The sequence below is a fragment of the Stegostoma tigrinum genome, chromosome 28 (genome assembly GCF_030684315.1).
Source record: "Stegostoma tigrinum isolate sSteTig4 chromosome 28, sSteTig4.hap1, whole genome shotgun sequence".
Lineage (NCBI taxonomy): Eukaryota > Metazoa > Chordata > Chondrichthyes > Orectolobiformes > Stegostomatidae > Stegostoma > Stegostoma tigrinum.
In genome coordinates, this window is record NC_081381.1 from 13,885,816 (window position 1) to 13,913,408 (window position 27,593).

Genomic DNA, 27,593 nt, shown 5'->3' on the forward strand with positions numbered 1-27,593 from the left:
GGAGGATTTCACATCAAACATTATCTGAGATGAGTCAGGACTTCAAAAAGTGGCTGAAACCTGGTTTGCTACAGAGGCTGCCATCTTTAAAAATAAAGATTTTTTTGTGCAAAGGTCATTCACTGACACAAAAATCTGCAAATTGTCGTCCACGACACAGACTGTCAGATAAACAAGGAATTTCAGTTATCTCTGACTGCATGAGAAGATTAGGTACAAGCAACATCTGATAGAGGAATCTATTTTTAAAAACTGCCTGCTTCCTGTCAGATTGAATTTCTAACCATTAGCGACAAGCATAATTTTGACATTTTTACTAAATGAGTATTATTTTTGGAGTAGGAGAGGCAGCCCTCATGATGGTCACTATATCCATACAATGAAAGTCTTCAAACTCAACAAATTTGACTCAAGGGCCAAATTATGCTTTCATTCTGGTGTCTTATGAAGATAAATGGGTTCATGTCTCAGTCAAAAATTATGACTAAAAATGAACAAAATTCCTTGCACAGGGAAAGCTATACTCTGCAGAGCGTGAGGTGTGACTTGTATGAAAGAAAACTGCACTTGTAAATTTGAACAGAATATGAACATCTGAAATCCTGCAGCTTTGAAATTGAGGTTTTAAAGGGGAGCCCTGACCTCTCCATTCGAATTGCTTCAGTTTTCCTCAGCTTCTCCTCCCATGTCTCATTCAGCTCAGCAATGATCTTTTCCGATTCCTGCAAAGAGAGAGACACGCATTTAGATATTTTTAAATCAACCTATTCAGACATATTATGGCACCTTTCTTGGGCAGGTGGGATTTGAACTCCAGGCCCAGTGGTGGGGACACTACCACTGAGCCTCAGAGCCTAGGAAAATGCATTGAGAATACTGCCAATTCGTGGTAGATTTCATTACCTAATCAGTCTCTGTAAAAAAGATGTGAAGGAACCTCCTTCTAGAAAGTTAAATTTTGTTGATTCTCACTTTTAAGACATAGTTTTATCCAGATGTTTCCATCTGTTTTATTCAGAAATCTCTCCCACAACATTTTGGTTTTGAAAATGAAGGCTCAGCAATTGCAGATCTACAAGCCATAAAGTGGGTGCTGACTCTCAGTTTAACAATCTTTTAACCCTTAGCAATTTCCTACATTTTACCCTAGAATAAAACAAAAAAAAAGTTGGGTATCCATTGATTACAACGTTAATTTGGAATCTACACACACAAAAGTACATATATGAAGAGCTGCCCAAGGAAGTGGATAATGAGATTTACTCTGCAAACAATCAGTTACGTTCTTGGGTCTGTTCCATCATTCAACAGGATTGCAACTGATCTCTGATCAAACATCATATGACTTCCTCACACTTTTTAAAATTAGCGTCAAGCACTTTCACTCGTCGCAAAGTAGTAGTAAAACACGTGGTGATCATGAAACGTGCCACAATAACACACGCTTTTCTTTCAGACTGGGAGGGATATGAAAAGTGTTAAAAAGGTAAAAGCAGTGTGAGAGCTTTAACAAACCCAGTTAAGAGTCAAAGGGCTGCTATCTAGAATCCCCGGAATAAAAATGTTTCAAAGTGGGGCAATCCCTGTTGGCTACAGTCCTTTACTGTCAATACCATTGACTAAAGCGGTCTTTCTTTCTCTTATCTAGAAACAAACATGAGCATAAACATTTTTGTGGTATGACTGAAACCACTCCAGGAAGGAGCTCCCATCTGAAGTGTGGCAGCCCAATCACCAGTTAAACAGTTCAGATTTATCCAAGAAAGATGATAACAGTCATTACTTAAACTACCATCAACTTAAAAGCACAACAACTCAATCAGCTGAATCAAGATTTGACATAGGAAGGCATTCCTTGATGGTTTTACTCAAAATGACAACTGTACTATGTATTTATAACAGGTTCTGCTGCAGTCCTAACAAACATAGAAAACAGAAGCTGGAATAGGCTATTCAGTATGATAATGGCTGATCATCTAATTCAATACTCTGCACCCATTTTCTCCCCATATCCTTTGATCCCTTTAGCCCAAGAACTGTATCCAACTCATTCTTGAAAACAACATTTTAGCCTCAGCCACTCTGAATGAAGACATTTTCCCCAAATGTATTAAACAGCCAACCCTACATCTTTAGACAGTGACCCCAGGCTCTGGACTCCCCAGGCAGAGGGAATGCCCTTCCTGTGTTTACCCTGTCATAAAATCTTGTGTTACACAAAAATCTAGCTGAAATATTGAATTTCAATTTCTCCCTTCTGCCCTGTGCCTTTAAACAATTCTATTAACTTCCGATTGTGCTGGTATAAAATCGGGCATAAGGAACTCATCATGCCCACATTTTATAATTTAACTTGCGTTGTGTAAACATGAGAAATTTAAATTTACTCCATAATAAACAACTGAAAGAAATACCCAGATGAGATTTTTGAATCTTAACTGTTTTCTTTCCCCAATGTGGTTGTGTGATACTTCAATTTGCAAACACACAATAGTCCCCTTCTCATTTTAGTTTACACCTGCCTTGAAATGTTATTTGTATCTTCCAATGAAATGACATCATGCCATGACAGGTTCACTATCAAGGGACTGCAGAGCATGTTCAGTCTAGTTGCTGTAGTAACCAGCATTAACTGCAGTATCATTAGAATGCTTCTTCTCTCATGTGGTTTGGAAAGCACTTACATGCTCTGAAATGCATCATTTTTTTTGGGAGGGGTGTCGGTTTATGAACAGACTGGAGAGAAGATATCTGTTTCAACACAGAGAAGAAATCCCTTGACTCAATGAACAACTGCATTCTTTCTTCTGTCATAATACTGCACTAAACCATGCCCAAAGATACCATTAATTGACAAGAACAGTGCAACATTTGTGATTAGGAGCCTCGAAAAAGATTTGTACCAGCGGGAATAATATTACAGCTGGCTGAAAGACTTTCATTCAAATGCTCATTTTAAAAATACCAGTTTCTTCCGGTGAGCTCTGTTCTATGTACACATGTGTCACTATCGAGAAGATACAAAGATAAGGGCTGGGCAGATTAGACATTTTACAATGTTAGTTAAAAAGCGTGCACACAAATTTACACATCCTCAGGACATCCTAAAAATGCCAGTTACTTGTCTTACTAGATTTCAGTCAACATGAAGAAGATAAACATGTCACCTAATTTGTAGGTTATACGTCACATTAAGGATAATAAGAGATATAGCCATTCACCTTTTGATGGATTTGTCCAAAGGATAAATGTTGATGAGGCTGATAACTGCCCTGATCTGCACGAAATAGTATCATAGGGTCTTTTAATCGTCAGAATAAACAGATTTGGTGTCTCATCCAAAAGGCTGAACCTTCAACAATGCAGCACTCATTACTGCACTGAAGAGGCAGCCTAGATTATGTATTTAAGTACGTTGTTTGGGGCTGATTCAGAGGCAGAAATGCCATTACTGAGCAAAGTGGACTTGAACTACGGTCCCAAGAAAGGGAAAACTTCCTCACCCATGATTTATTTCATGGAAAAACTACACTCTTGCCTTGACCCCCCCCTCCACTCATGTCATTTGGTCACATCCTGGCAGGGCAGGTTGAGAGTATTCCAAAGCTGCTGCCATGGCTGTTTGTAACTAGTAGTCATTTTGTTTTTAAAAGGAATGTTACTAAGTTGCCTCCAGGCACAACTAACGCACACAAGTGTGGCAGACCTGCTCCTCAACAAATAAATGCAAAATATTGTGAATGCTGGGAAATGTCAGCAGGTCTGAGCGCATCTGTGGAGAAAGAAACGGTTACTGTTTTGAGTCTGCTACAACCCCTGTTCAGAAGGTTCATACCAGACTCGAAACATTAAGTTTCTTGCTCCACAGATGCTGCCAGACCTCAACAAAGTTTCTCCTCAACAAAACTGGCTTCACATATCTATCAGAAACAGTACAAAAATTGGTCAAATCAGCACACACTGGTCAGAACATAGTGGACCACAATTTTTCTCATTCCCTGAACCAAATGCTTTTTACTTTAGTGATGAAATTATTGGGGAGGAGTGGGGGCACAGTCTGAGAATAGGTGATGTCATTTATGACAGAAAAGCTAAGACAGTTTTCATGCAGTGACTAGTGAATCCTTGGAATCTCCACCTAAGGTGGCTCAGTGAATCAACACCAAGAGCAAAAGAGTTCTAAATATTAAACATACCAAGCAATGTGAGGATAATGCAGGAAAATACGTGTTAAAGGTAGGAAATCAGCCATGATTCAATTGAATGGTGGAGGGGCCTTGAGAAACGGAATGACGTCCTCTTGTTCCTGATTTTCCTATGTGAGAGTGACCATTGTTTGCAAGTAGATGCGCATTCCCAGAACTAAATCAGAAGGTCACAATGCGACCATTCATTATTATTTGAAATCTCAGGTGATGTCTGTCAGATATTCTTCCATTAGAGGTAACAAAGAGTTAGGAGACCTTTACAATAATGGAATGTCAATAAAAGTATCAGCACAATTTCCTTTACAGTTTCCTTTTTGTTAAGTAGTCCCTCGTCAGGTCATTCAGATTTGAAGTATAACAATCCCTGTCTACTTTCTATTGTAAGATTTCCCGAACTTCAATGTACCTCAAGCCAGCTACCACTCTGTATTTGTGAGCACACCCAAGTGAGTTCAACTAGAAATTTGTATTTGAAGTGACTGTTGGGGAACAGTAGAGATGAACACGTTCCAGGCACGCACCACTCTCTGCAGAAAGAAGTTTCCACGCATATCTCCCCTAAAAAAAAAACTTTCCTGCTCTCACTTTGAACTCATGGCCCCTAGTAATTGAGTCCCCTACTCTGGGGAAAAAGCTTCTTGCTATCCACCCTGTCTTTACCCCTCATGATTTTGTAGACCTCAATCAGATCCCCCACTCAATCTCTATCTTTCTAATGAAAATAATCCTAATCCACTCAACCTTTCTTCATAGCTAGCGCCGTCCATACCAGGCAACATCCTGGTGAACCACCCCTGCACCCTCTCCAAAGCATCCACATCCTTTTGGTAACGTGGCGACCAGAACTGTATGAAGTACTCCAAATCTGGCCGAACCAAAGTCCTACATAACTGTAACATGACCTGACAACTCTTGTACTCAATACCCCATCCAATGAAGGAAAGCATGCTGTGTGCCTTCTTGACCACCCTATTGACCTGCGTTGCCACCTTCAGGGAACAATGGAGCTGAACACCCAGATCTGAGCATCAATTTTCCCCAGGACTCTTCCATTTACTGTACAGTTTGCTCGTGAATTAGATCTTTCAAATTGCATCACCTCGCATTTGCCCAGATTTAACTCCATCTGCCATTTCTCCACCTAACTCTCCAATCTATCTACATTCTGCAGTATTCTCCGACAGTCCCCTTCACTATCTGCTACTCCACCAATCTTTGTGTCATCTGCAAACTTGCTAATCAGATCACATAGACCTTCCTCCAGATCATTTACGTATATCACCAACAACGGTCCCAGTACAGATCCCTGTGGAACACCGCTGGTCACAGGTCTCCAATTTGAGAAACCCCCTTCCACTACTACTCTGACTCCTGCTGCCTAGCAAGTTTTTTTATCCATCTCGCTAGCACACCCTGGACCCCATGCGACTTCACTTTCTCCATCAGCCTGCCATGGGGAACCTTATCAAACGCCTTACTGAAGTCCATGTACATGACATCTGCAGCCTTTCCCTTATGAATCAACTTTGCCACGTCCTCAAAAAATTCTATTAAGTTGATAAGACATGACTGTCCCTGTACAAAACCATGTTGTCTATCACTGATAAGCCCATTTTCTTCCAAATGGGAACAGATCCTATCCCTCAGTATCTTCTCCAGCAACTTCCCTACCACTGATGTCAGGCTCACCGGTCGATAATTACCTGGATTATCCCTGCTACCCTTCTTAAACAAGGGGACAACATGAGCAATAGGTAGACAGGAGATAGACCAGTCAAACAGGCAGGGGTAGAGCCAGTAAAGGTGAGTGCAGGTGGAGAGGCAGGGAGGAGATAAGTCAGTCCAGGGAGGACGGGCAAGTCAAGGGGGCGGGATGAGGTTAGGAGGTAGGAGATGGGGTTAGGGCTTGAGGTGGGAGGCGGGGATAGGTGAGAGGAAGGACAGGTTAGGTTATCCACCTATAGCCGCCTATCTTCTCTATCCATCTTTTATGTGCCTCCTGCACCACTCCCTATTTATTTCAGAACCCCCTCCCCCGTTTCTGAAGGAGGGTCTAGGCCCGAAAAGTCAGCTTTTGTGCTCCTCTGATGCTGCTTGGCCTGCTGTGTTCATCCAGCTCCACACCTTGTTATCTCAGATTCTCCAGCATCTGCAGTTCCTACTATCTCTGAAACATTCATGTTACTTTGATTCGCTTCAAACATCTATAAAACCTTCTTCAATATTAACACGAGACACCTTGGGTACACTGAGGGATGTACAAGGAGCGTTCTCTCTCCTGAGAGACTTTGCTCACAGTCAATTTGCAATTTAAATGTTGTATTCCGTGGGCAGAACAGCATTTGACTGTGTGACGGTAATTAGAATCCTTTATTTTGTCTAATCTTCATTAAGCACTGAACTATATTCAATAGGCAAACAGAGCCCCTCTGGATAAAATGACAGCCTACAAACTTTGCTGGTTTAATTACACAGGAAATATTTCCTATTTTGGCAGCTCAAAAAATTTAATTCAGTAAGGCTTGCAAATTCTAAATCACAAAAAGAAGTGTGAAGGTTAAACACCAAGATTTTAAAAAATATATACTTGCTCATTTGGAAAAACAATTCAGGAACAGGAATAGGTCACACAGCCCCTCAAATCGGCTCTGCCATCCAATAAATTCATAGTTGATATGATCATTACACATTCCCACCTGATAACCTTCTAGCATCCTTTCTTAACAATTTATTCAACTCTAACCTAAAAACAAGATGACTGCGCTTCTGTCATCTTTTAAGGCAAAGGATTCTAAAGATTTAGAACCTTTAGGAAAAAGAAATTCTCATTATCTCAGTCTTAAATGGCCAATCCTTTTATGAAACTGTCTCCTCTAATTCTATATTCTCCCATAAGAGGAAACAGCTTTTCCACATGGACCTTACGACCCCTCAGGATCTTATTTGGTTCAACATGACTGTGCAAACTCCACGCATTCTCCACGTCTGTGTGGGTTTTCTCCAGGTGCTCTGGTTTCCTCCCACAGTCCAAAGATGCGCAGATTAGGTGGATTGGCCATGCTCAATTGCCCATAGTATTCAGGGATATGCAGACTAGGTGGCTTAGCCATGGGAAATGTAAGAATGCAGGGATTGAGTGGATTCTGGGTGGGATGCTGTTTGGGATTCTGTGTGTACTCGATGAGCTGAATGGCCTACTTCCGTAATGTAGAGATTTTAATGATGATGGATTTTGACCTAAAACTTTGACTTTCCCAGTTTCTCAGATGCTGTCTGACCTCCTGTGTTTTTACAGCTCCACATTTATTGACTGTAGAGATTTTGATCCTATGAATCAAGTCACCTTATATTTACCAATATTCAATAAGTTATCAAATATCTTTGCATTGCCTGACAAGGTCATCAACCTGAAACATTAACTGTTTCTCTTCACAGATACTGCCTAACCTAAGTGTAACACTCTATTTTCTGCTTGTATAATCTGTGACTATTATCTCTAACAAATTTTTCTACATAGCCTAGAGGCATAAGCTAGTCAAAATATCTCAAAATTTTAAGTTCAATAATTTATGAAGATGATTACTAGCTACTTCATTATATTTAACAGGTAACTTGTCTCAAATTGCCCAGAGTACAGGGGGAAAAAAGTCAACATGCTCCCTATACCCAAAGTTCAGCTCGTTTGCAATATTTACTGAGGTCAATTACATCACTCTTTGATGTTTGGTTTTATGTTCACATCCAAGAGTTTGGTTTCAAGAGAAACTGGTCATGGAGAAGGCAAAGCCTAAAACTATCTTTAGCCTTATGCTTCTTTATAACACTGTTTATGACATATCAAAATGAAATATTATAAAGTGGTATGCAGAGATGTACCAGGTTTTAATCTTACTGTTATATCATTCTATGAATTCCATAACAAATGCTAGTGGGTCTATGCCATAGGCTTTTGCCCTGGTTTCTAACATTCACATGCCAAGCTCCAGGCCCCTTCAAACCCTGAGTTCTCTCTTCCCCTCTTGGCTCTACCCACACCAGGTACTTTTTACACCAAATGAGAATCCACCATCATGACATAATTACAAGTTCATTCCAGGATCCCAAAGCCTTGACACAACAAGTCACCCCAACTGGCCCATACTCCAGGTTTCCCGCAGGTAACCCAATGACTAGGAAAAACATATTAATACCCAATAATGAAATTAGACATCAGTAATCAGAATGTAAAATGATACACTAATAACATGAAGAAACAAGTGCAGTCATCCATTCAAAGTCTTGGTTAGACCAAATATAAATATCCTGAGCATTAAAGGGACATAGTGGCTGAGTGGACAATGCAGTGTAGATTTCCTAGAGAGTGTAAGTGGACTCCAAGGGGTAAATTAAAAGATGAGATTGCACAAGGTGGGATTGTATTCGGCATCAGAGAGAGTGGGCTCTGTGTGCAACAGTGGATGAAGATAGCGGCACGGGCTCAGGGCAGCAAGGCCCAACAAATGACGAAAGAGAAGGCTCTGGAGATGACGGCAGCAATGCCAGGACAAGGCAGACAGTTCCAGCCAAGTCCAAGGTCTCCTGGCAAGCAAACAGCAGGTCCCAGGCTTAATCCGCTGGTCCAGGCACACAGGCCAAGCGGAGGCTCTAGGTCCGTGGCTAGGCCTGGGTGCTTGACGATTTTCATCCCACTTCAGGACCCTGCAGCTGCATTGGAGAAGTTGGCCCAGTGTGAACTCACGGAGTTGGTACAATTGGAGGAGGTGAGACGGCAGAGAGTTGTGACTCTAGTTCCAGTGGCAAAGCGTGGCTACAGCACTGTCCTTAGTTTAGTAGCAGGGACTCGAAGCATCAGGATGGAGGAGCACGGATCCAGGCCCATAGCTGAGCCAGAAGCAGGAGCTATTTCAAATACCACCAAACCTTATTGAAATAAGACTAGAAGATGTACTTTATTGTTTTATTTTTCTGGCTTTATATTCTGCGCTTCGATTTATTCTCTGCGTTTTAAGATGTTGCCACATAGTGGTGGCACTAAACAACACTATCTTTGTACAAAATTCACATGACAATAAATCAAACCAAACCAAACCTGGAATTCAGCAGGTAAAAGAGGAGCTTTCAAGATAAAAGGGAACAGATATGGTGCATTTTTAATAAACGAGAAGACAGTGAGGTTGGTGGTCAGTCTGGTATGGACAGATCATGGGGCCAAATAGCCTGCACCATGATAATGAAATGTGAGGCTGGAGGAACACAGCAGGCCCAGCAGCATCTCAGGAGCACAAAAGCTGACGTTTTGGGCCGAGACCCTTCATCAGAGAGGGGGATGGGGAGAGGGAACTGGAATAAATAGGGAGAGAGGGGGAGGCGGACCGAAGATGGAGATTAAAGAAGAGTGGGATGAAGGGTCTAGGCCCAAAACGTCAGCTTTTGTGCTCCCGAGACGCTGCTGGGCCTGCTGTGTTCATCCAGCCTCACTTTTCATTATCTTAGATTCTCCAGCATCTGCAGTTCCCATTATCAGCCTGCACCATGAACTGTTCAAAAGTGAGACGTGTTAAAACATGGAGTGGCACATTAAAATTGCATTATGTCTTTTAGATCCAAACTGAAAATTCAACACACAACATGCTCTTTTAAATACTGATTGGTCTAAATTACATTCTAGGGCTGGATGTAATTGCGGAAGTATTGTGATTCTAAACATCATGACGAAAATGCAAGAATCATTAATTAAGCACATACCTTTAAGCGTTCAATGGCCTCTTCCCCACCCGGAGTTGACATTATTCTCTCTTGCAAGCTTGTTACTGACTGAATGCCTGCCTGGCTGCTCAGCGAAGACGAGGAAGGGGAAGCTGTCAGTGTACCCACGGGCGCTGTGGAGAAATGGCCAGGCCTTTGATTTCCTGAAGCTAGTTTGTACTTATGTTTACTGTTCTGTATCTCTTTCAAGTCTGAGTAAGAGGAGCAGCAGACCAAGGGAAAAGGAAGTGGAAGAGAAAAAACAAGGAGAGAAAAGAGGAAAGGAAAGACATAAGATCCACAAGACAGGGTTATAGAATGGGCATATACACTAGATGGTAGTTCTAAAACAGTGCATTCTGATTCTGATCAGCTTTACAACAAACAGAGCAAACATGGTCCATGGATACACGGCAAATAAAGAAAAAAAAATGGTAAAGTCCTTGTGCAATTTTTAACTCAACTTTGGAGGTACACGACAGAAACAAACCGCATACAGGGTGTATTAAAGTATATAAATTCATAACATTAAAATACTGTTCAAATTTCTGAACTTTTAACTCAATCATCCTTTGTGATGCTTCAATGAATCAAACTTTCTGACATTCCTCCATTTGCTGGTGAGCGATTTCATAATAAAAGATTTTAAGAATAGCTCATTTAATAGTTTCTTTTAGTCGTGTCCACAAAGTTATTCTAATGTAATATCACACGAGGAATTTACAAGTATTCTATTATGAATACATAAAAATAATACATCTGAATCAATTTTACTATGATTCATGAACCTGCATATTGAATTTATCAGATTCTTTTCATTGAATATGCAGAGGTGAATCGAACGAAGGGCTGCCCGTAATACCTGACCATTCACATTGTCATGTCCACAGAAGATAAACTCAAAGATGCATAGTGCTTTTATTTAGTAATTCTACAGAGCCCCTGTAAGACTTTAAAACCACCATCAGTGTAGTACCAACAATGTAAAAAGTTAACTGATCTGGTCATATTACTGTCCGATAAAGTGATTTGCGAAGCAGCTGGCTAATGCAGATGACATTACACGTGCATATACACAGAGACCTCTCTTGTGCTCAAAGCTTACAGAAATAGTGTTCTCAAAACTGCAAACACATTGGATTAAAATAGACAAGTAAACCAACAGAACTTTGGCATCACATCACCCTACAATGTTCACAAACATGGGAAATACTTATGTGCGTGTTGTTCAGGCTAAGTTTGAAAAATGGCCTTTGAAAAGACCAACATAGCCAATGGCAGAGAAATTAAGTTCAGATGATTAATATTGCCTAAGTCATGGACTTATTCTCGTAAAACTAGCTTTGTCTGGCACCATCCCTCTCCCTCAATTTGATGTGCAAGTGATTGCCGAGTGGTATTAATCCAGAGATCCAGATAACATTCTGGGGACCCAGGTTTGAATCCTGCCACAGCTGATGCAGGAATTGAATTCATAAAAATATGAAAATTAAACAGAAAAAATAATAACCATAATACCATTGTCAATTGTCAGAAAACCCATCTGCTTCACTAATGTCCATTAGGGAAGGAAAGTGCCATCCTTACCTAGCCTGGCCCTACGTGTGATCATAGAATCTCTACGGTGTGGAAACAGGCCCTTCGGCCCAACAAGTCCTCATTGACACTCACTCAGAGTCCCACCCAGACCCATTCCCCTAATCTATACATCCCTGAACACTACCTGCAATTTAGCACGGCCAATCCACCTGGCCTGCGTATCTTTGGACTGTGGAAGGAAACCAGAGCACCCGGCGGAAACCCACACAGACATGGGGAGAATGTGCAAATTCCACACAGACAGCTGCCCGAGGGTGAAATTGAACCTGGGTCCCTGGCGCTGTTAGGCAGCAGTGTTAACCACTGAGCCACCGTGCTGCCCCGAGACTCCAGATCCACAGCAATATGGTTGTCTCTTAACTGCTCTCTGGACAATTAGAGATGGGCAATAAAGCCTGGCCTAGCCAGTGGTGGCCCCAGCCCTTAATAGATAAACATTTGTAAGCACAATATCTTTCTTTCAAGAAAGACCAGTTCCACCAATCTCAACAACAGAAACGTAGGCATCACTGTCATATGCTAAGCAATTTGAAATTGGAGCTCCACTGAGGAGGAATGAAGATATTTACAAGTGGACGCCAATTACTTGGCACATATCAAGTGCTCCATCCTCAGCGACAAGCAGGGCTCTGTTCACGAACAATTATAACAATATACATTTGGGGTCTTGCAGTTGTTACTGATTTACATTTTAAACAAGATTAAATCAACATTTTCAAATGATGAACAGAATACAGTCAGTCAAAGAAGATCATAGTGTGATGTGATGCCATCCTTTTCTCAACCCAAAAAGTGAATTGTGTGAACTGCAGAAAGAACTTTAAAAACAAAATCTAGGGTGAGATGTTGGGGCTTCAGTCAGAAGCTGTGAAGGTGCTTCCCCCCAAAAGTGAACAAAGCAACCTAATATCCAGAGCAGATGCATACACTCATTTCCACCAACACACACAGAAAAGCAAGCTTGCAACAGCACACATTAGAACACATTCCCAGCCTATCCATTTACATATTTGCACAGAACACAGCACAGACACTCTCCAAAAACCTATCTGCGATACTCCCATAAGCAACACCACTGATGCGTTCATGCAAAGCCTGGACTGAAGCAAGAACGATTTAAAAGCAGAAGAGCTTTCTTTGGCAGGAGAATGAGAAAGTACCAACACATGTATACACACATTTGATTCCACTTCCAGAGTAATCATCAGTCATTGGTTCAACTGGAGGGATGCAGGAGGAGAATGAGAAGGGTCAAAGGTCATTCTGAAAACTCAGACATACTTGCTTCCAGTAGCATATCAGACTTGCAAAACATTTCACCAAAATTTAAATGGTTCAATATCCCAAAAAATTCTGGCGTTGTACTGTTCCAGCCCAATTTTTTTAAAAAAATCATTAAAAATCTTCCAAGATTCCAAAAAAAACTTTCAAGAAATATTACATGGACCATGGTGTGATTCATATAGGTCTCTTAGATTTTCATCCCTTTAAACGATATTAGATTTACACTAACATATTAGAGGCACTTCCTTGATAAAGCAGATACTCAGGCCTTAGATTTATGATATGGAATATGCATCCATTGGAAAGCGTATGGAGGAGATTAGTACTCAGCTTTTTCAACACAAACTTCTCTACCATCACACAATCTTAAACAAAAACATCTTTAAGGAATAGGAATGAGATATATCTTTCTGTTCAAATTCCTATACTCTCAAACTATATTACATCAAACAGAAATCAGGGCTATTTGTGCATAGGATTCAATGGATAGTTCTTTAGTGCCAGTGTTAAGATTCATAAGCAAAGTTACAAGTCATTAATGAGGAAGGTTAAGGGTTTGATGGCTTTGATCACAAAAGTGGACTGAAGTGCTGGAGTAGCAAAGCCTTGCCTCAATTGCATAGAAACTTGGTTAGACCACACCTGGATTACATTAAAAGCACCTAGATCTGTATTGTCTAGAGTCCCAAAGAATTAAGGGTAATCTCTTTGCAACTGACAAATTACTTAAAAGGGTGGACTGAGGGAAGATGTTTCCTCACAGGTTGGGAAGTCTAAACCAATGGTCATAGCTTCAAACTAAGTGGGAAGCCACTTTGGGACAAAAAAGGAGGAGAATTTATTTTTACTCACTGGATTGTAAATTTTTGGAAGCCTCGACTCCAGAAACATACTCCATGGCTGAGTTTGTAAAGGAGAGATGGACAAACTTCTAAACACCAATGATGAAAAGTGCATTGCAATACTATGAGAGGAAAGATACTGAAGTGGATAATCAGCCCACCTTATCCTCATGGCCCCACAATTTGTTTGCATCTACAGTTAATCTTTCAATTCCATTTGAAAGCCATGACAGAATCTACCTTCACTATACGATGATCAAGCCGCAGCTATATAACCCCACCTTGCACTCAGATTTGTGCACACGCTGAGGTTTTCAGTGTTAGTTTTGTTAGGGATTTAATTTCACTAACTGTTCACTAAGCAGTTGGTTTTCCCTGACTTCATAACAACCTGCCATGAAGCCTTAAAGGCCACATTAAAAATCAAGTGCCACTGAAATGCTTTTGAGCCAGCACATCCTTTTCCCATACTGCTGAATGTCCCTGAAAGCATCACAGACTGTGCCCACTCTAACATCACCCGCTTTGAGCAGGCTCTTTATAATCGCTGGTATTGCTCATAGTTACAGCGTTATTGAAGATAGCTCATTTTAATCACCATGTTCGGATGTGTTATGACACACCTCAGGAACAGGCAGGAACCCAGACTTTCTGGTTCAGAGATAGGAACATTACCTTGGTGCCACACCAATTCCCTCTCATTGACTATACATGGGATGCAAGAGTTGTTGTCTTGGAGCATGTGAAATAAAATACCTGCAAAGGTCATACACTGCCATCCTCGCTGGACATTTGATTTGTCCCCATTCCCAGTTTGAAAATAATAGGCTGACTGGTTGAGTCTGCAATGTCATTTGACCGCTCATGGGTTTACTGAAAAACTAAGTGTGGGCAGCAATTTTTAAAATTGCTATTGGCATCGCAGGAAGTAACATCTTAAAGCAGGTGAATATTATGGAGAAAGTGTGCCACTAATTACTTTCTGATGTTAAAATAACCACATTAAATATAAGCAGTGAATGAATTAATGCAGGAATTTTTAAACTCATGAGCAACATATTTGATATCATCCGCACTTTCTTGTCTAAGAGACAACTTCCTCGCTTACTAAATGTGCCAAACAAGCTGGACATTGAGAATTCTCAACCTGGAAATCAGGGTGGGGTTCCATTCAGGGACAGGGTGACTAGAAAATAGCTATCCCCTTAGATAAAGTGTCAATAGCAAGGGGGTATAAATTTAAGGTGAAAGCTAAGGAGGTTTACAGGAGATATAAGGAAAAAATGTTTTCACCCAGAGTGTGTTGGGAATCTGGAAATGCACTGCCCCAGAAGGTAGTTGAAAGGCAACTTTGAAAAAGTAATTCCTTGAGCACTTGAAATATCATAACATCCATGACTATGGATGAAGTGCAGAAAAGTGGAATTAGTCTAGATTTAGAGCAGCTTTCTGTTGGTTCAGGCTCAATGGGTCGAAATGCCTCTTCTGTACCGTATGATTTTAGGACATACACCCATGCTCTATGGCATCAAATTTATTTCCAGTAGGTCCCTTAATAAAACTGCACTGAAACATGCCTACATTTATTACAACAATGTACCATACTGAATCACTGATGGGTATTCAACAACAGGGAAGCAGGTTCATCCTACGATGTTCTGCTCAATAATGAGTGGACTTAATCTAATTTTTGCCAATCGAGTTACTGCTCAATTTGTTTAGAAAAACCTGTATCCAGAGTAACCATGCTGATTTTAGAAGGAAGAACTTTATGGTCATGTAACATGGTTACCTCTCCCTGCGAGATCTACATCAAAACTGGAAGTGGTGAGTACTCAGAAATTGACTTGAAGATTTTAACTTTGAATATATGCCCTAAAGCATCTGCACTTACAATTCTTTCCAGATGCTGACGACAGACTGTTAGTGACAAGGTTTATGCTAAGCAGACAAAAAGAAGAGAGTTAAAGAAATGTTTGAATTTCACTTTTGTTACTACACGAAGGTGAAAATGAAAAATTATTTCCTGCAACAGTTTAAAAAACTTCAGGGTTATATTAAATCTGATCAGTGTTGCTATTACTTAGGATTACATGTGACCTCATTTAACTCTCAGTGTCAGCCATACACACACACAGAAAAGAAAATAGAAGATTACAAATGGATTATCCTTTAGATCCTACATAGTGAATTCTGAAAGAATTTCTGTACTAAAATTGAGATTTAAAGACAACCTAGTGAAGAATATACTATTTGAATAAAAACTTTCTTCCTCCCTCTGGATTATAACGAGGGTTTCTGTGCCCAAAACAATCCTCATGCCTAAAGCAGATGCTCCTAAATTATGATGACTTCTTAAAAGGTTATACATAGTGTTAATCCACTTACTGTCTAAAATATCTCCCAGACCCTGAGAACACAGCAAGTCCTTCAATCTTGTGACTTCGTCCTTCAGTTCTCTGATCAGTTTTGCATTCGGATCTTCATTAATCACTGCATTGCACTTAATCTGCTTTGCACGATCTGCATACCTAAAGGATAAAAATACCAATAATATTAACAATTACACCAGGAGGAGAACATTAAATGAAAACAATGTACACAGTGTCAAGATTTGGCAACCATTATGCCCTTGACCAACCCACGAGTTTCATCAAATCCTTTACAAACACAGAAAAATTATTTGGTGAATATGAATCGACAAGTGGTTGAAGATTTATGACAATTAATTCTGTGGCTGAGGCTGCAGCATACATCAATACTTCAAATTGCAAGGCTAGAGTAAAGCACAACCTGGAACAGATTTAATCAAGTTTTATTCACGTCATCACAGGCAAGCCAGCACTTATTGTCCATCTCTAAATGTCCTTAAGGGGAAGGAAAAGTTCATGTGCGGCCTTGTGGAACCAGCATAGCCCAAACAGAGAAGATACTGTCACTGTGCTGCTGCTAGGGAATGCATTTTGGGTGTTTGATCCATTGTCAGTGAAGGAGTGGCAATGTAGTTTCAAGTCAGGATGATATGTCTCTTCAAGGAAACTTGGTGGTGCTCCCGTATATCCACTGCCCTGACCTTCTTGGTGGTAGTGGTCACATGTTAGGAAGATGCTATCAAAGGAGACCAAGTATTGCAGTGCATTTTGTAGATGATACAGACTGCCGTCATTGTGTGCCTACAGTGGAAGGGATCTCAAAATGGACATGCTGAAATTGTATCAGCACTGCATGAAAACATCTTATTGCTAAATTCTGAAAATTTAGAGTAGGATTGCATTTCAATTTTTAAAAGACAACGTTTGTATTCATTAATTTAAACATCAAGACAGAAGTGCCACCTGCTAAAATGTTGTTTTCAACAAGTTTGGTTTCTGTAGAATTCAAACCTGCTCCTGTAGAGAGTGGAATGAATTCATTTGTAGCAGAGTCACCACAAATACAGCCTGCTAAATGAAGAGCAGAAAATAAATACCAGATGTTAAGAACAGATATACCTTAAAGTGCTGAGAGTTTCATCATAGTTTATGTCAGCTGGACTAAGAGCAGCAACCATTGCAGTACGTGAGTTTCCACCTGAGAGAAACAAGCCACAATCAAACATCTATAAACCTGCGCTTAAAACCAGTAACATTAACAGCACAGGTCACAGTGATTAAAAGTCTGCTAAGCGAGAAACAAATCACAATACTCTGGAATGCAAATCTAATTTCTCTCTTTATGCTAGCACACAAACTCAATGCTTTCTAACTAAGGGTGCCACGGTGGCTCAGTGGTTAGCAATGCTGCCTGACAGCATCAAGAACCTGGGTTCAATTCCACCCTTGGGTGACTGTGTGTGGAGTTTGCACCTTCTCCCTGTGTCTGTGTTTCCCCTCTGGTTTCCTCCCACAATCCAAAGATGTGCACATTAGGTGGAATAACCATGCTAAATTGCCCATAGTGTACAGGATATGCAGTCTAGGTGGAATAGCTATGGGAAATGCAGGGTTACAGGGACAGGATAGAGGACGGGGTGGGTCTAGGTGTGATGTTTGATGGGCCAAATGGTCTGCTTCCACACTATAGGGATTCTACGGTTGTATGATAAAAACAAAGAAGCACAAATTCTTAGTCTGTCATGTATGCATGACTTAGTTTTGTAAAATTTCATTCCATTTCGTTTTGTACCAAAGGAGTTACCATACATACATACACCACTAACCGGACTAAAGCTTCACGGAGAGTCACCTTACCCAGATTCTCCCTCAGAAGCCAGGTCAATACAGAGTCTCTGTAAGGAATGAAGTCAGACTTCTTTTTCTTCTTGCTCTGTTCAACAAAAGGTTTAAAAAATATATAAATATTGAAAAGTTATATGCCAGATGTCACCCACCCCCACCTGTCTAAAGCTGGAATTCTGTTCATTTCGATTCATTTTCAAATATTGTCAGTAACATCAGAAAGAGAGATAGCTCTGAAGCAGAGTCCACGATACAGGGCTGGCTAACAGTCAACTAAGGCCAAAATTAAGGCATTTCCATTCTCCATCAAAAGTGGTAAAATTCTCAATTTAAGTATTGTCTCAAGATCAGTACAAAATTGTACTCACTACCTATAACCACAGATAAGACAGTAAGAAAAAAGGAACAGAAGGCCATTCAGCCCCTCAAGCCTGCTCCACTATTCAACAGGATCATAGCTCATCTAACTCTTCACAACCACTTTCCTGCCCATTGCCATAACCCTTCATTCCCCTACTGAAGAAGGATCAATGCAAACTTGCATTCAGTGTCTAGCCACTATCTATCAAACACAAGCAACTTTCCATCGTTAACCAAGTTAGATTTGTTAGCAAGTAAATGGTGTGTCCATCTTTGGGCGGATTCATTTGATATTTCTGACCTATGGTGGCTTCACTCCTGCTTACGTTAGCCTCATGACTGACTCAAAATACAATAATTCAGGTCAGGCCTTTACAATTTGAAATCTCTGACTGAAATCTGTGACTGCTGTGACATTAACTTAGGAAGTTCAGGAGAAGCTGTCTTGACATTACATAAAAGAGGAGGAAAGCATGGCAATAGGTAAATAGAGATTCAAATGTTTCCTACACACAGTAGAAGGATTGGATGAGGACTCTGACCTGCCAAGATGCAAACAGATGGTTGAGATAATCTTGAAAATAATCTAGCTTCCAAATACAGCTACCTTTCTACTATTTGTTCATTCCTGGGATGTGGGGATTAATGGCAACACCAGCATAAGGGCTATTGATTGCTCATGAACTGAGGGGCTTGTTAGGACCATTTCAGACGGTAGGCAATAGTCAACCCGACTGCTGTGGACCTGGAGTCACATGCTGGCCAGAATGAGGAATTTCCTTCCTTTAAAAGGACATTAGGATTTCTTTTTGCACAGCAATAATTTCATGGATACCATCAGAGAGACTGGCTCTCAGAAAGTTCCGTGTTTTTGCTACGGGAAGCAACTGTGCTTCTATCACTCAACTAGTTTCCAAATGTCATGAGCAAATCAGGAACTCAAAAAAGTGTAGCAAAGGCAAAAGTAAAAAGCGTGGCAGCAATTCCTTAAAAAGTCAGTCAGCCCTCAACCTGTGCAACTTTCAAAACCCTGCGCTATCCAATGATGTGTTTTCACCACAGCTACGAAGGAGCATTTCGGAGAAAACTGAGGAGGGTTGGGGGGAGGGGGTAAAGGGGGTGCGGTATCAGCAGCTTCACAGGGCTACTATTTTACAGCAATTGAAACAAGTTAAATTTCATTGCAGGACATGAAAAATAAAATGATAATGAATAAACAGATGAAAGATCACTTGTAAAAGTCTTTAGCCATGAAGAAGGACAACTTGAAGAAAGCTTCAAATGTTAGCCGAGTACTGAAAATAAATAGAAAATAGTGTACAGTTCCAACTCAATACTTAAACCACATTCCTGAATTATCTCAAATTCATTTCCAGTGAACAGCAAACCTTTAGTCGATAGGTTGTTTGGCCAGCTACATGTGCAGACAATTTTACATGGCCAAATGGATGTAATAATGTAGTTCAAATATTGCTTTAGTAACTCAGAACCAAAAATAGACTGATTGTTACACCATTAAGGAACATTTCCTCAGCAATTTTAAAACACAGACAAATTAGTTTCGCTAATTATATATGTGACATTTCTAACTTTGCTTTGTGTTAGGCACAAGCAAACAATGCGCATTAGTGAAGGAAACTGGCTTTGCAACACAGAGCTTGCAAGAGATTTTGACGTTTTTTGTTGTCACATATATAAAACAAAGAGGAATACATAATATAATATCCTGGCATTACCTTACTGGGAGCATTATCCTGCAATGGCAGCATAATTAAAAAAGACAAAGTTATAGAAAACCACCATGAAAGTCTGTTATTACAAAGCTGAGATAATGTAGATAAACAAGAACTCACCACTTCTGCAAGAGCAGAGATAACTTTTCCTAATGTTGTAAGTGATTTGTTGATATTCGCTCCTTCCTGAAAGTGAAGAAGCCATTAACTCAATGTGTTTTAGGTCAATATATTGAATTTGTGACAAAAATTAAACCTGTACTGCATTCTTTTTGCAAAGTTCAAGGTGCTTTGATTCTTTTCTGCATTCCCCCCTCCCCCAAAAGGTTTTCTTAACCTTGATGGGCCCACTAATAAGGTTTCCACAAAAGTTAATTATTTATAACACTCTGCTACATTTCAGACCCTATTAATGGCTCTCCAAAACAAAAACACACAAAAGCTTGACAGTTTGAACTGGAAAATTGCCACTGGCTGACATGCACCATTTATATCAAGTGTATTATGGGAGACTTCATAAAATATTCACTGTATTCCAATTATCAGAAATAAAGAAATGTCAGCAAGAAATCTGCCATTCTTTGTTACCTTTAACCTTGTTCCTTTAGCCCCAGTGGAGTCAGCTCGTTCACTACCGGCCAGATCAACGAGGCTGATTTTGCTCACCTAATCAAGGAGAGAATGTGAACATCCATCAGATTTCCTTGTACCTTCAAAATTAACCACTCGGCCTTGCACTGCAACAAAATAAATCAGCTTCTATTCCAAATCAAAGCAGCAAGAGACACTGGCTGCACCTGCTGAAGAATAGAGGTACTGGCATGAAGGAGGGAAGGCAGAATATAATGTGGGGGGAAAGTGAGGTTATGTACTTTGGCAGGAATAGAGACGGTGAATATCATTTCAATGGAAAGAATACAGGACAGAGGGATTTGCGAGTTCTTATCCACGAATCACAAAAAGCTAACATTCAATTCAGCAAGTAACAGGATAACAAAAGAAATGTGGGCCTTTGTTCCAAAATGGACTGGAGTATAGATGTAGACAGGTTTTTCCAGAGCTATACAAGGCATTAGTCAAACCATTGCTGGCACACAAGACAGTGCAGAAAATGTTCGCTCGGCTGATAACAGGAACATAGAACAGTACAGCACAGGACAGGCCCTTTTGAAAGGGAGGGGCTGTTATAGGAGGAGAGGTTGAGTACATTAGGTATGTGCTCATTGGATTTTAGAAGAATGAGGTGACCTTACTGAAACATGCAAAGATTCTTAGGACACTTGACATGTTAAATGTGGAGTGATAGATTGTCCCACAAGGGACAATCTATGACCAGGTGCCATGACCTCACAATAAGGGGTTACACATTTAAGACAGAAATGAGGAGGATTTTCTTCTGAAGGTGATAAATCTGTGGAATTCTGTACGAGAATTCTATCAAGCTGGCTTGTTAAGTATATTGAAGGCTGAGGTCGATTTTTTAAGGGCATCAGGGCTTATGGGTAAAAACAATGGTGAAAACGGCATGAGACCTGCAGCTGGTCTCATTCATATTAGTAGCTGCCACAGCTTTGAATACGGTGAAAGTGGGATTGCGGATCATTAGATCAGCCACGATCACATTTAATAGTAGAGCAGACTCAATGGGCTGAATGCCCCACTTCTCCTCCTACACCTTATGGTCTTTTGTTTGGATTTATTCCCAAGATGACCAGCGTAGGATGAATTTTGGTTTATTCATTCAAGTGGAGTTAAAAAATTTTGATATCCTCACAGTGATGAGGGAGAATTTTCTAGGTGTTGCTGAGCAAACCCCTCACAAACGACACAGTGCATTGACAAGCAATTTAATGGACAAATATACAAGACTTCACATATCTGATATTGACATTAAGATTTGGTGAATACTGTTCCTGTGTTATCAATGTTACAGAGCGCCTCCCACGTGTCTAGCTATGTGCAGAAATCAACTGATTCCCATCTTGAATGCAGTGTTTTGCAAAAGAAAGAAAAAATTACAATTATATAGCACCTTTCACAATAACAATGCATTCGAAAATACTTCACAGAAAATAAAATTCCTCCAAAGTGTGATCAATGCTGCAGCAAATACAGTAGCTAATTTGCGTACAGCGAAGCTCCACAGAATAACAGTATAGGTAATCTGTTTTACTGCTGTTGATGGAGGGATAAACATTGGCCGGGGCATCAGGAACAAATCCCATGCTCCGCTTCACAATGTCAGCTGGGAGATTTTTTATGTCTATCTAGGTAAATGGAACCTCGGCTTAACTTCGCATTCAAAAAGATTGTACCTCTAACAATACAGCAACACCTCGTTGCTCTAGTGCAGCATTATGCTGGATTTTCTAGGTTCAACTCTCTTGAATGAGACTTGAACCCAGAGACTTCAGACTCAGAATGCTACCCACTTGACAACAGCTCATGAAGGGGCAAGTGAAAAAAAAATCCATTAATGCTCAGGACATTTATCATTAACTAAGCAAAAGAAAAAAAAACACTTGAGAATGTCATTTACACATCGCTCCTACATGGATTAGAAAATCCCTCACAAGAAAATCCATTTAGCAAATAAAGCAGCAACTTTACGGAGATAATAAAGTGTGAAGCTGGATGAACACAGCAGGCCAAGCAGCATCCCAGGAGCACAAAAGCTGACGTTTCGGGCTTAGACCCTTCTCTCTGATGAAGGGTCTAGGCCCGAAACATCAGCTTTTGTGCTCCAGAGATGCTGCTTGGCCTGCTGTGTTCATCCAACTTCACACTTTATTATCTTGGATTCTCCAGCATCTGCAGTTCCCATTATCACTGAGACAACTTTACGGAGATCCAATTTACTAATTGAAGAGTTGGAATTTTGCTTTTTAGTTGGTGGGGAACAAATGGAAAGTCAAAAAGGTATTTTAAGAGATAAATTGTCGATTATTAAATGGAACCAAAAAATGCAATTCACACTGGAATCAGAAACAATAGCAAGTGGAAATAAAAGTCAGAACTGCAGATGTTGGAAATCTGAAACAGACACAAAGTGCTGAAGAGACTCAGGTGTGGCAACACCATGGAGAGAAAAACAGAGTTAACGCTTCAGGTCCAGTGAGCCTTTGTTAGAACCGATGGTGTATGATAAGTGAAGTGTACACTGAAGAAGGGTCACTGGGCTTGAAACATTAACTCAATTTTTCTCTCCACGGTCCTGCCACACCTGTTGAGTTTCTCCAGCAATTTTGGCAAATGGAAATAAAATGTGAACCAAAAACAGTGATAAGTTCAAGCACTAAAACAAAAGCAAAATACCGAGGATGCCGGAAATTGCAATTAAATCAGAAATTACGGAGAAACTCAATAAGGCAAGCTGCACTTGGTGGAGACAGAAACAAGGGATAACATCAAGTCCAAGGTATTTCATCTCCTGAAAAAAAGTGCCATTTTGGACAAGAATATTAATCACGATTCTTCCTCCACAGATGCCCTTAGGACCTGAGTTTTCACAACAATTTCAGCTTTGTTTAAAGTGAAGTGTCCCTTCAGAAGAAATCACCAGCTTTTTACCTTCTCTGTGCAAAGATCTGTTTCCACGTCATGTTTCTTCTGGGTAAAAACTATGGTGAAAACGGCATGGGACCTGCTGCTGGTCTCATTCATATTAGTAGCTGCCACAGTTCTGAAATTAAAAACATGATTACATTTTACAGCTCATAAATTCAGTGCCAAAAATAATCCTTTGCCCATTATTCATACTGCATAATATACAGGACATGAAATTTTCTTCCTCCAATAACGACCCCAATATGTAGAACATGACAGCTGGTTTATTTATTCCTCAAACAAATATATTCCTTTTTGTTTAATTCCTACTCATTTCCTCCTGTCCCATTTTCCAGGTACTCTGCTGCCCTTTACACTGATATTGCATTGACTATTGAACAGTAATTGAGTTACCTGTTAACCTTAAATACTAGATTGCAGAAGATTAAATTACCAGTGCATTTGTAAGATAAAGTCTGGGTACTATAACCAGGGAAACATTTACACAACAATCTTGATTCCCATGAGCATTTGACAGGCACAGCCCAAAGAATTGCAGATGACATTTGGCAACAGCCTCTCACTTTGATGTATTCTACGTAGCATGAAACTAATGAAGTCTATATGCTCAAAATCAATGAACAGCTAAATTATGAATAAACCAAAATTAGGAAATATTGATACAAATCTCAATACAAATTATTATTTTGGTCTCAAGTTTCAACAAATGCTGAAGCAGCAACCCTGCCCTGATTGTCAAGACAAAGCAACGAGATAATTTTTAATCATAACAGTATGCTTGGCTTTTTAAATTCAATGGGGTGGTTGGCTTAGTTAGGAACACCAGCCAGTCAGTTCCTCGAGGATGAGCAAATGGACAATGGCCAACCTGCTATCTCAATCCATTTTTTTAAAACCCTGTATCCATCAATACCTCATGATATCTTCAATACCCAAAAAATTATTAATCTTAGTTGGCTATATGGTGAATGCGCACGGTTCTCATTCTCACGTAGACTTGGAAACTGCCTCTTTCTCCGGCACCCGAGAGTGATCGGTACTGGTATACCGCTGAGAAAAATAACAACCAAGAAAACCAACAAAAAAAAGCTCAGGTGAATATTGCCAGATAATGAGGATTTAGGCAAAACACATCAGACAACAATAAATTCAATATCCAGAACGGAAGAGCTCAGCTACACAGCCGTAACTTGGCAGTTTTTAAAAAGGGAATAGCAAAAGGTGCCAAGTGCAAATCAACCAGAATCTGATTCAGCACATGATGTCCAACCTGGCTTTGTTCCCTGCATCCATGAGATCTGCAATGTCTGTATAAGATGTTACAGCCAACTTGGAAAGATCTTCTACATAGGGTCCCAGCAGTGGGTGCTCTCTGACACGGAGATTTCCTTTGGTCTTGGGATTGAGCAGATCTCGAACCCTTTCACAATAAATTTCCATGTAACTGACCTGCATCCAACAACCAGGAAAACATGGTTAGGTTTCAACAAGAGCGAGCAACACAGAAATATGAAAAAGTGTGTCAATGTGAAGCCAGTCTTATCTTTTATGAGTATAAATGAAAACAAAGGAGCAATGTTTCAGCAAAGCATATTGTTTGGAACAATGCAAACCCATTTTAATATTGCATTACAGACATGCAGTTTGAAACTTTCTGTTTAGTCTTGTTAACACAAACATGAATCGAATATAGCACAGAAAATGTCAAACATTACATTTAAGTGAGAACTTAAATCAGACACCCAAGTAGGTTTAAAACACGAGTCAATTGCTGGAATTAAAGACTTAATCTCTTTTCCATTGAAGTATCGGAGTATTCCACCACTTAGATATCATAAATAGTCTAAATTATAGAATTATCTGCTTTTGCTGATAGCTATTTGTGTAGCACATTTTCAAATAAAAGCACACAACACAATTAATAGTTCTCCCATTTGATTTCATCTTTGTTTTTGGAAAATGGGGTGGAGGGAGGCGTTAAATAGGGGGCAAAGAGCATAATTATAATTAAAATTGTTATCAGTTACATATTTCAAACTCTGGGTTCTTGCAAATCCCAGAAAAGTACATACCTCTGTTAAGGAAGGCAGAAATGCCTTCAAAAGCACTTCAGATTCAAGCACTATCAATATTATTGAATGGAAATGATATGATACAAAAGGAAAATCGATTGATCAATGACTCTACAATTCCAAGCATTTTGTGGGAAAAAAACTGCTTCACATTCCATTTGTAAGTGAATTACTATTTTGGAAAGCTAATTTTTAGACGATGGTGAAAATTCATAAATTGCAGGTACATAGCATCAACATCACTTCAAGGTTAAAAATAATCCACCAACTCATAACATGAGAGATATAATTTAGATTTCAGAGTATCTTTAACACAGCCAAGTCAGACTATGAGCATTCAGCTTATTTGAGATCTTTGCCATATGTCATTTTAATCTCCCCTTGGGTTAAGGTCAGATCCAAAATTTCCACAGTGCAAAGTCTGGTGGCAGGCTCAATGAACAGATTATTCTAGCTTCATTACTCATGGTCTTATCGTGATATTTCATTAACAGGCAGGTTTAGGACTGAGATAACAGTGTGGAGCTGGATGAACACAGCAGCCGAGCAGCATCTTAGGAGCATGAAAGCTGATGTTTCAGGCCTAGACCCTTCATCAGAAAAGGGTCTAGGCCCAAAACGTCAGCTTTTGTGCTCCTAAGATGCTGCTTGGCCTGCTGTGTTCATCCAGCTCCACACTTTGTTATCTTGGATTCTCCAGCATCTGCAGTTCCCATTACCTCTGATACATGTTTAGGACTGAGAACACTATTGCATAAAGACGAGTTTTGATTTGTGACTAACTTCTTTCTACAGAAATATACAAATGAACGAGCAATTCGGCCAATTTAAAGATCTCATGTGCATAAGCAAAATGCAGATCAGTTCCATGTCAGAAAACGCCACATAAAACATATTTCTGGGTTAAAAAAATCCTACAAATATTTGAAAATGTTTTTTGCTCCATAAAGTCATAGATACGTGGAGTCATAAAGCATGGAAACGGACCCTTCGATCCAACCAGTTCATGCCAAACATAATCCTAAACTAAACCAGTCCCAGCTACCAGCTCTTGGTCCATATCCCTCCAAACCTTTCCTGTTCATGTAGTTATCCAAGTGTCTTTCTGAAAGTTGTAATTGTGCCCACATCCACCACTTACTCAGGAAGTTCATTCCACATACAAACCACCCTTTGTGTAATAAAAAAATGTGCCTCTCATGCCTTTTTTAAAATCTCTCTCCTCTCACCTTAAAAATGTGCCAATTCTTGTCTTTTTTTTCCCCTGAAATGGAGAATTTCAGGTCTTAATCGTTTGTAAAAATCTGTTGTATTCTACAGCAGATTAATTTAGTCAAATAAAGTCTCAATCAGTTAAAATTTTTTAAAAACTTCTTTCTCAAAGAAAAAGGGTATTGGACAGCCCAGGAACAGGGGAAATGTGATCAGGCTAAACAACAGCTCCAAGACAAGAAGAAACAGGGGAAAAACCTCAAGCACAGGTTTCTCAGATCTAAAAATGCTGGATTCTAAACCAGGAGTCATTCCCCGTGACATGTACCTTTTGCATCAGTTCTTACCTCCACAGAATATGACACATCAGAATTACTGTTGTCATTTATCTTTTCAAAGAGCTCTTCACAAAGCTGCAAGAGGAACAAATTACAGTTTAAGGTTTACCAGAAGCCACTGATCATGTACAATCTCTTCCTGCAAAAGGAGTGAACATACTATTTGGGCAGTCATCCCAAGGCAAGCAGGGTTTCCCCATTAAAACAGCTTTTATCTTCAAGTATTAGGTGGCTATTAATTTCAAATTCATTCAGAATCTGTCAATAATTTTGTGTTACGTACACCGCATCTTGACATCTTTCTTTATCCCTCTTGCATTTGACCAATACAGCCTTACTGAGTTTTGCAGCAGAGAAGTCTCATTTTAAAGCCACTTGTTTGACAGATTATAAATATTAATTTCAAAAACCTGGAC

The 27,593-nt window shown here is 39.9% G+C and overlaps 1 protein-coding gene across 27 annotated transcripts in view; it reads right to left on the bottom strand.

Moving 5' to 3' along the window:
- The window catches only part of kif1b (kinesin family member 1B), a 215,086-nt gene that overhangs the window by 111,272 nt on the left and 76,221 nt on the right, over positions 1-27,593 (bottom strand). For 10 of the 27 annotated variants that reach the window (XM_059638096.1, XM_048561054.2, XM_048561053.2 and 7 more), the window contains 12 exons: positions 27,187-27,252; positions 24,826-25,004; positions 23,559-23,670; positions 20,577-20,654; positions 20,109-20,174; positions 19,992-20,009; positions 17,908-17,983; positions 17,170-17,248; positions 16,067-16,209; positions 12,731-12,772; positions 9,954-10,165; positions 643-722 (listed from right to left, as the gene is read on the bottom strand). In XM_059638096.1, coding sequence (XP_059494079.1) covers positions 643-722; positions 9,954-10,165; positions 12,731-12,772; positions 16,067-16,209; positions 17,170-17,248; positions 17,908-17,983; positions 19,992-20,009; positions 20,109-20,174; positions 20,577-20,654; positions 23,559-23,670; positions 24,826-25,004; positions 27,187-27,252 — 1,151 coding nt within the window. The remainder of the gene's footprint in view (positions 1-642; positions 723-9,953; positions 10,166-12,730; positions 12,773-16,066; positions 16,210-17,169; positions 17,249-17,907; positions 17,984-19,991; positions 20,010-20,108; positions 20,175-20,576; positions 20,655-23,558; positions 23,671-24,825; positions 25,005-27,186; positions 27,253-27,593) is intronic. The other 17 variants (XM_048561066.2, XM_048561060.2, XM_048561057.2 and 14 more) reach the window with 4 other exon arrangements.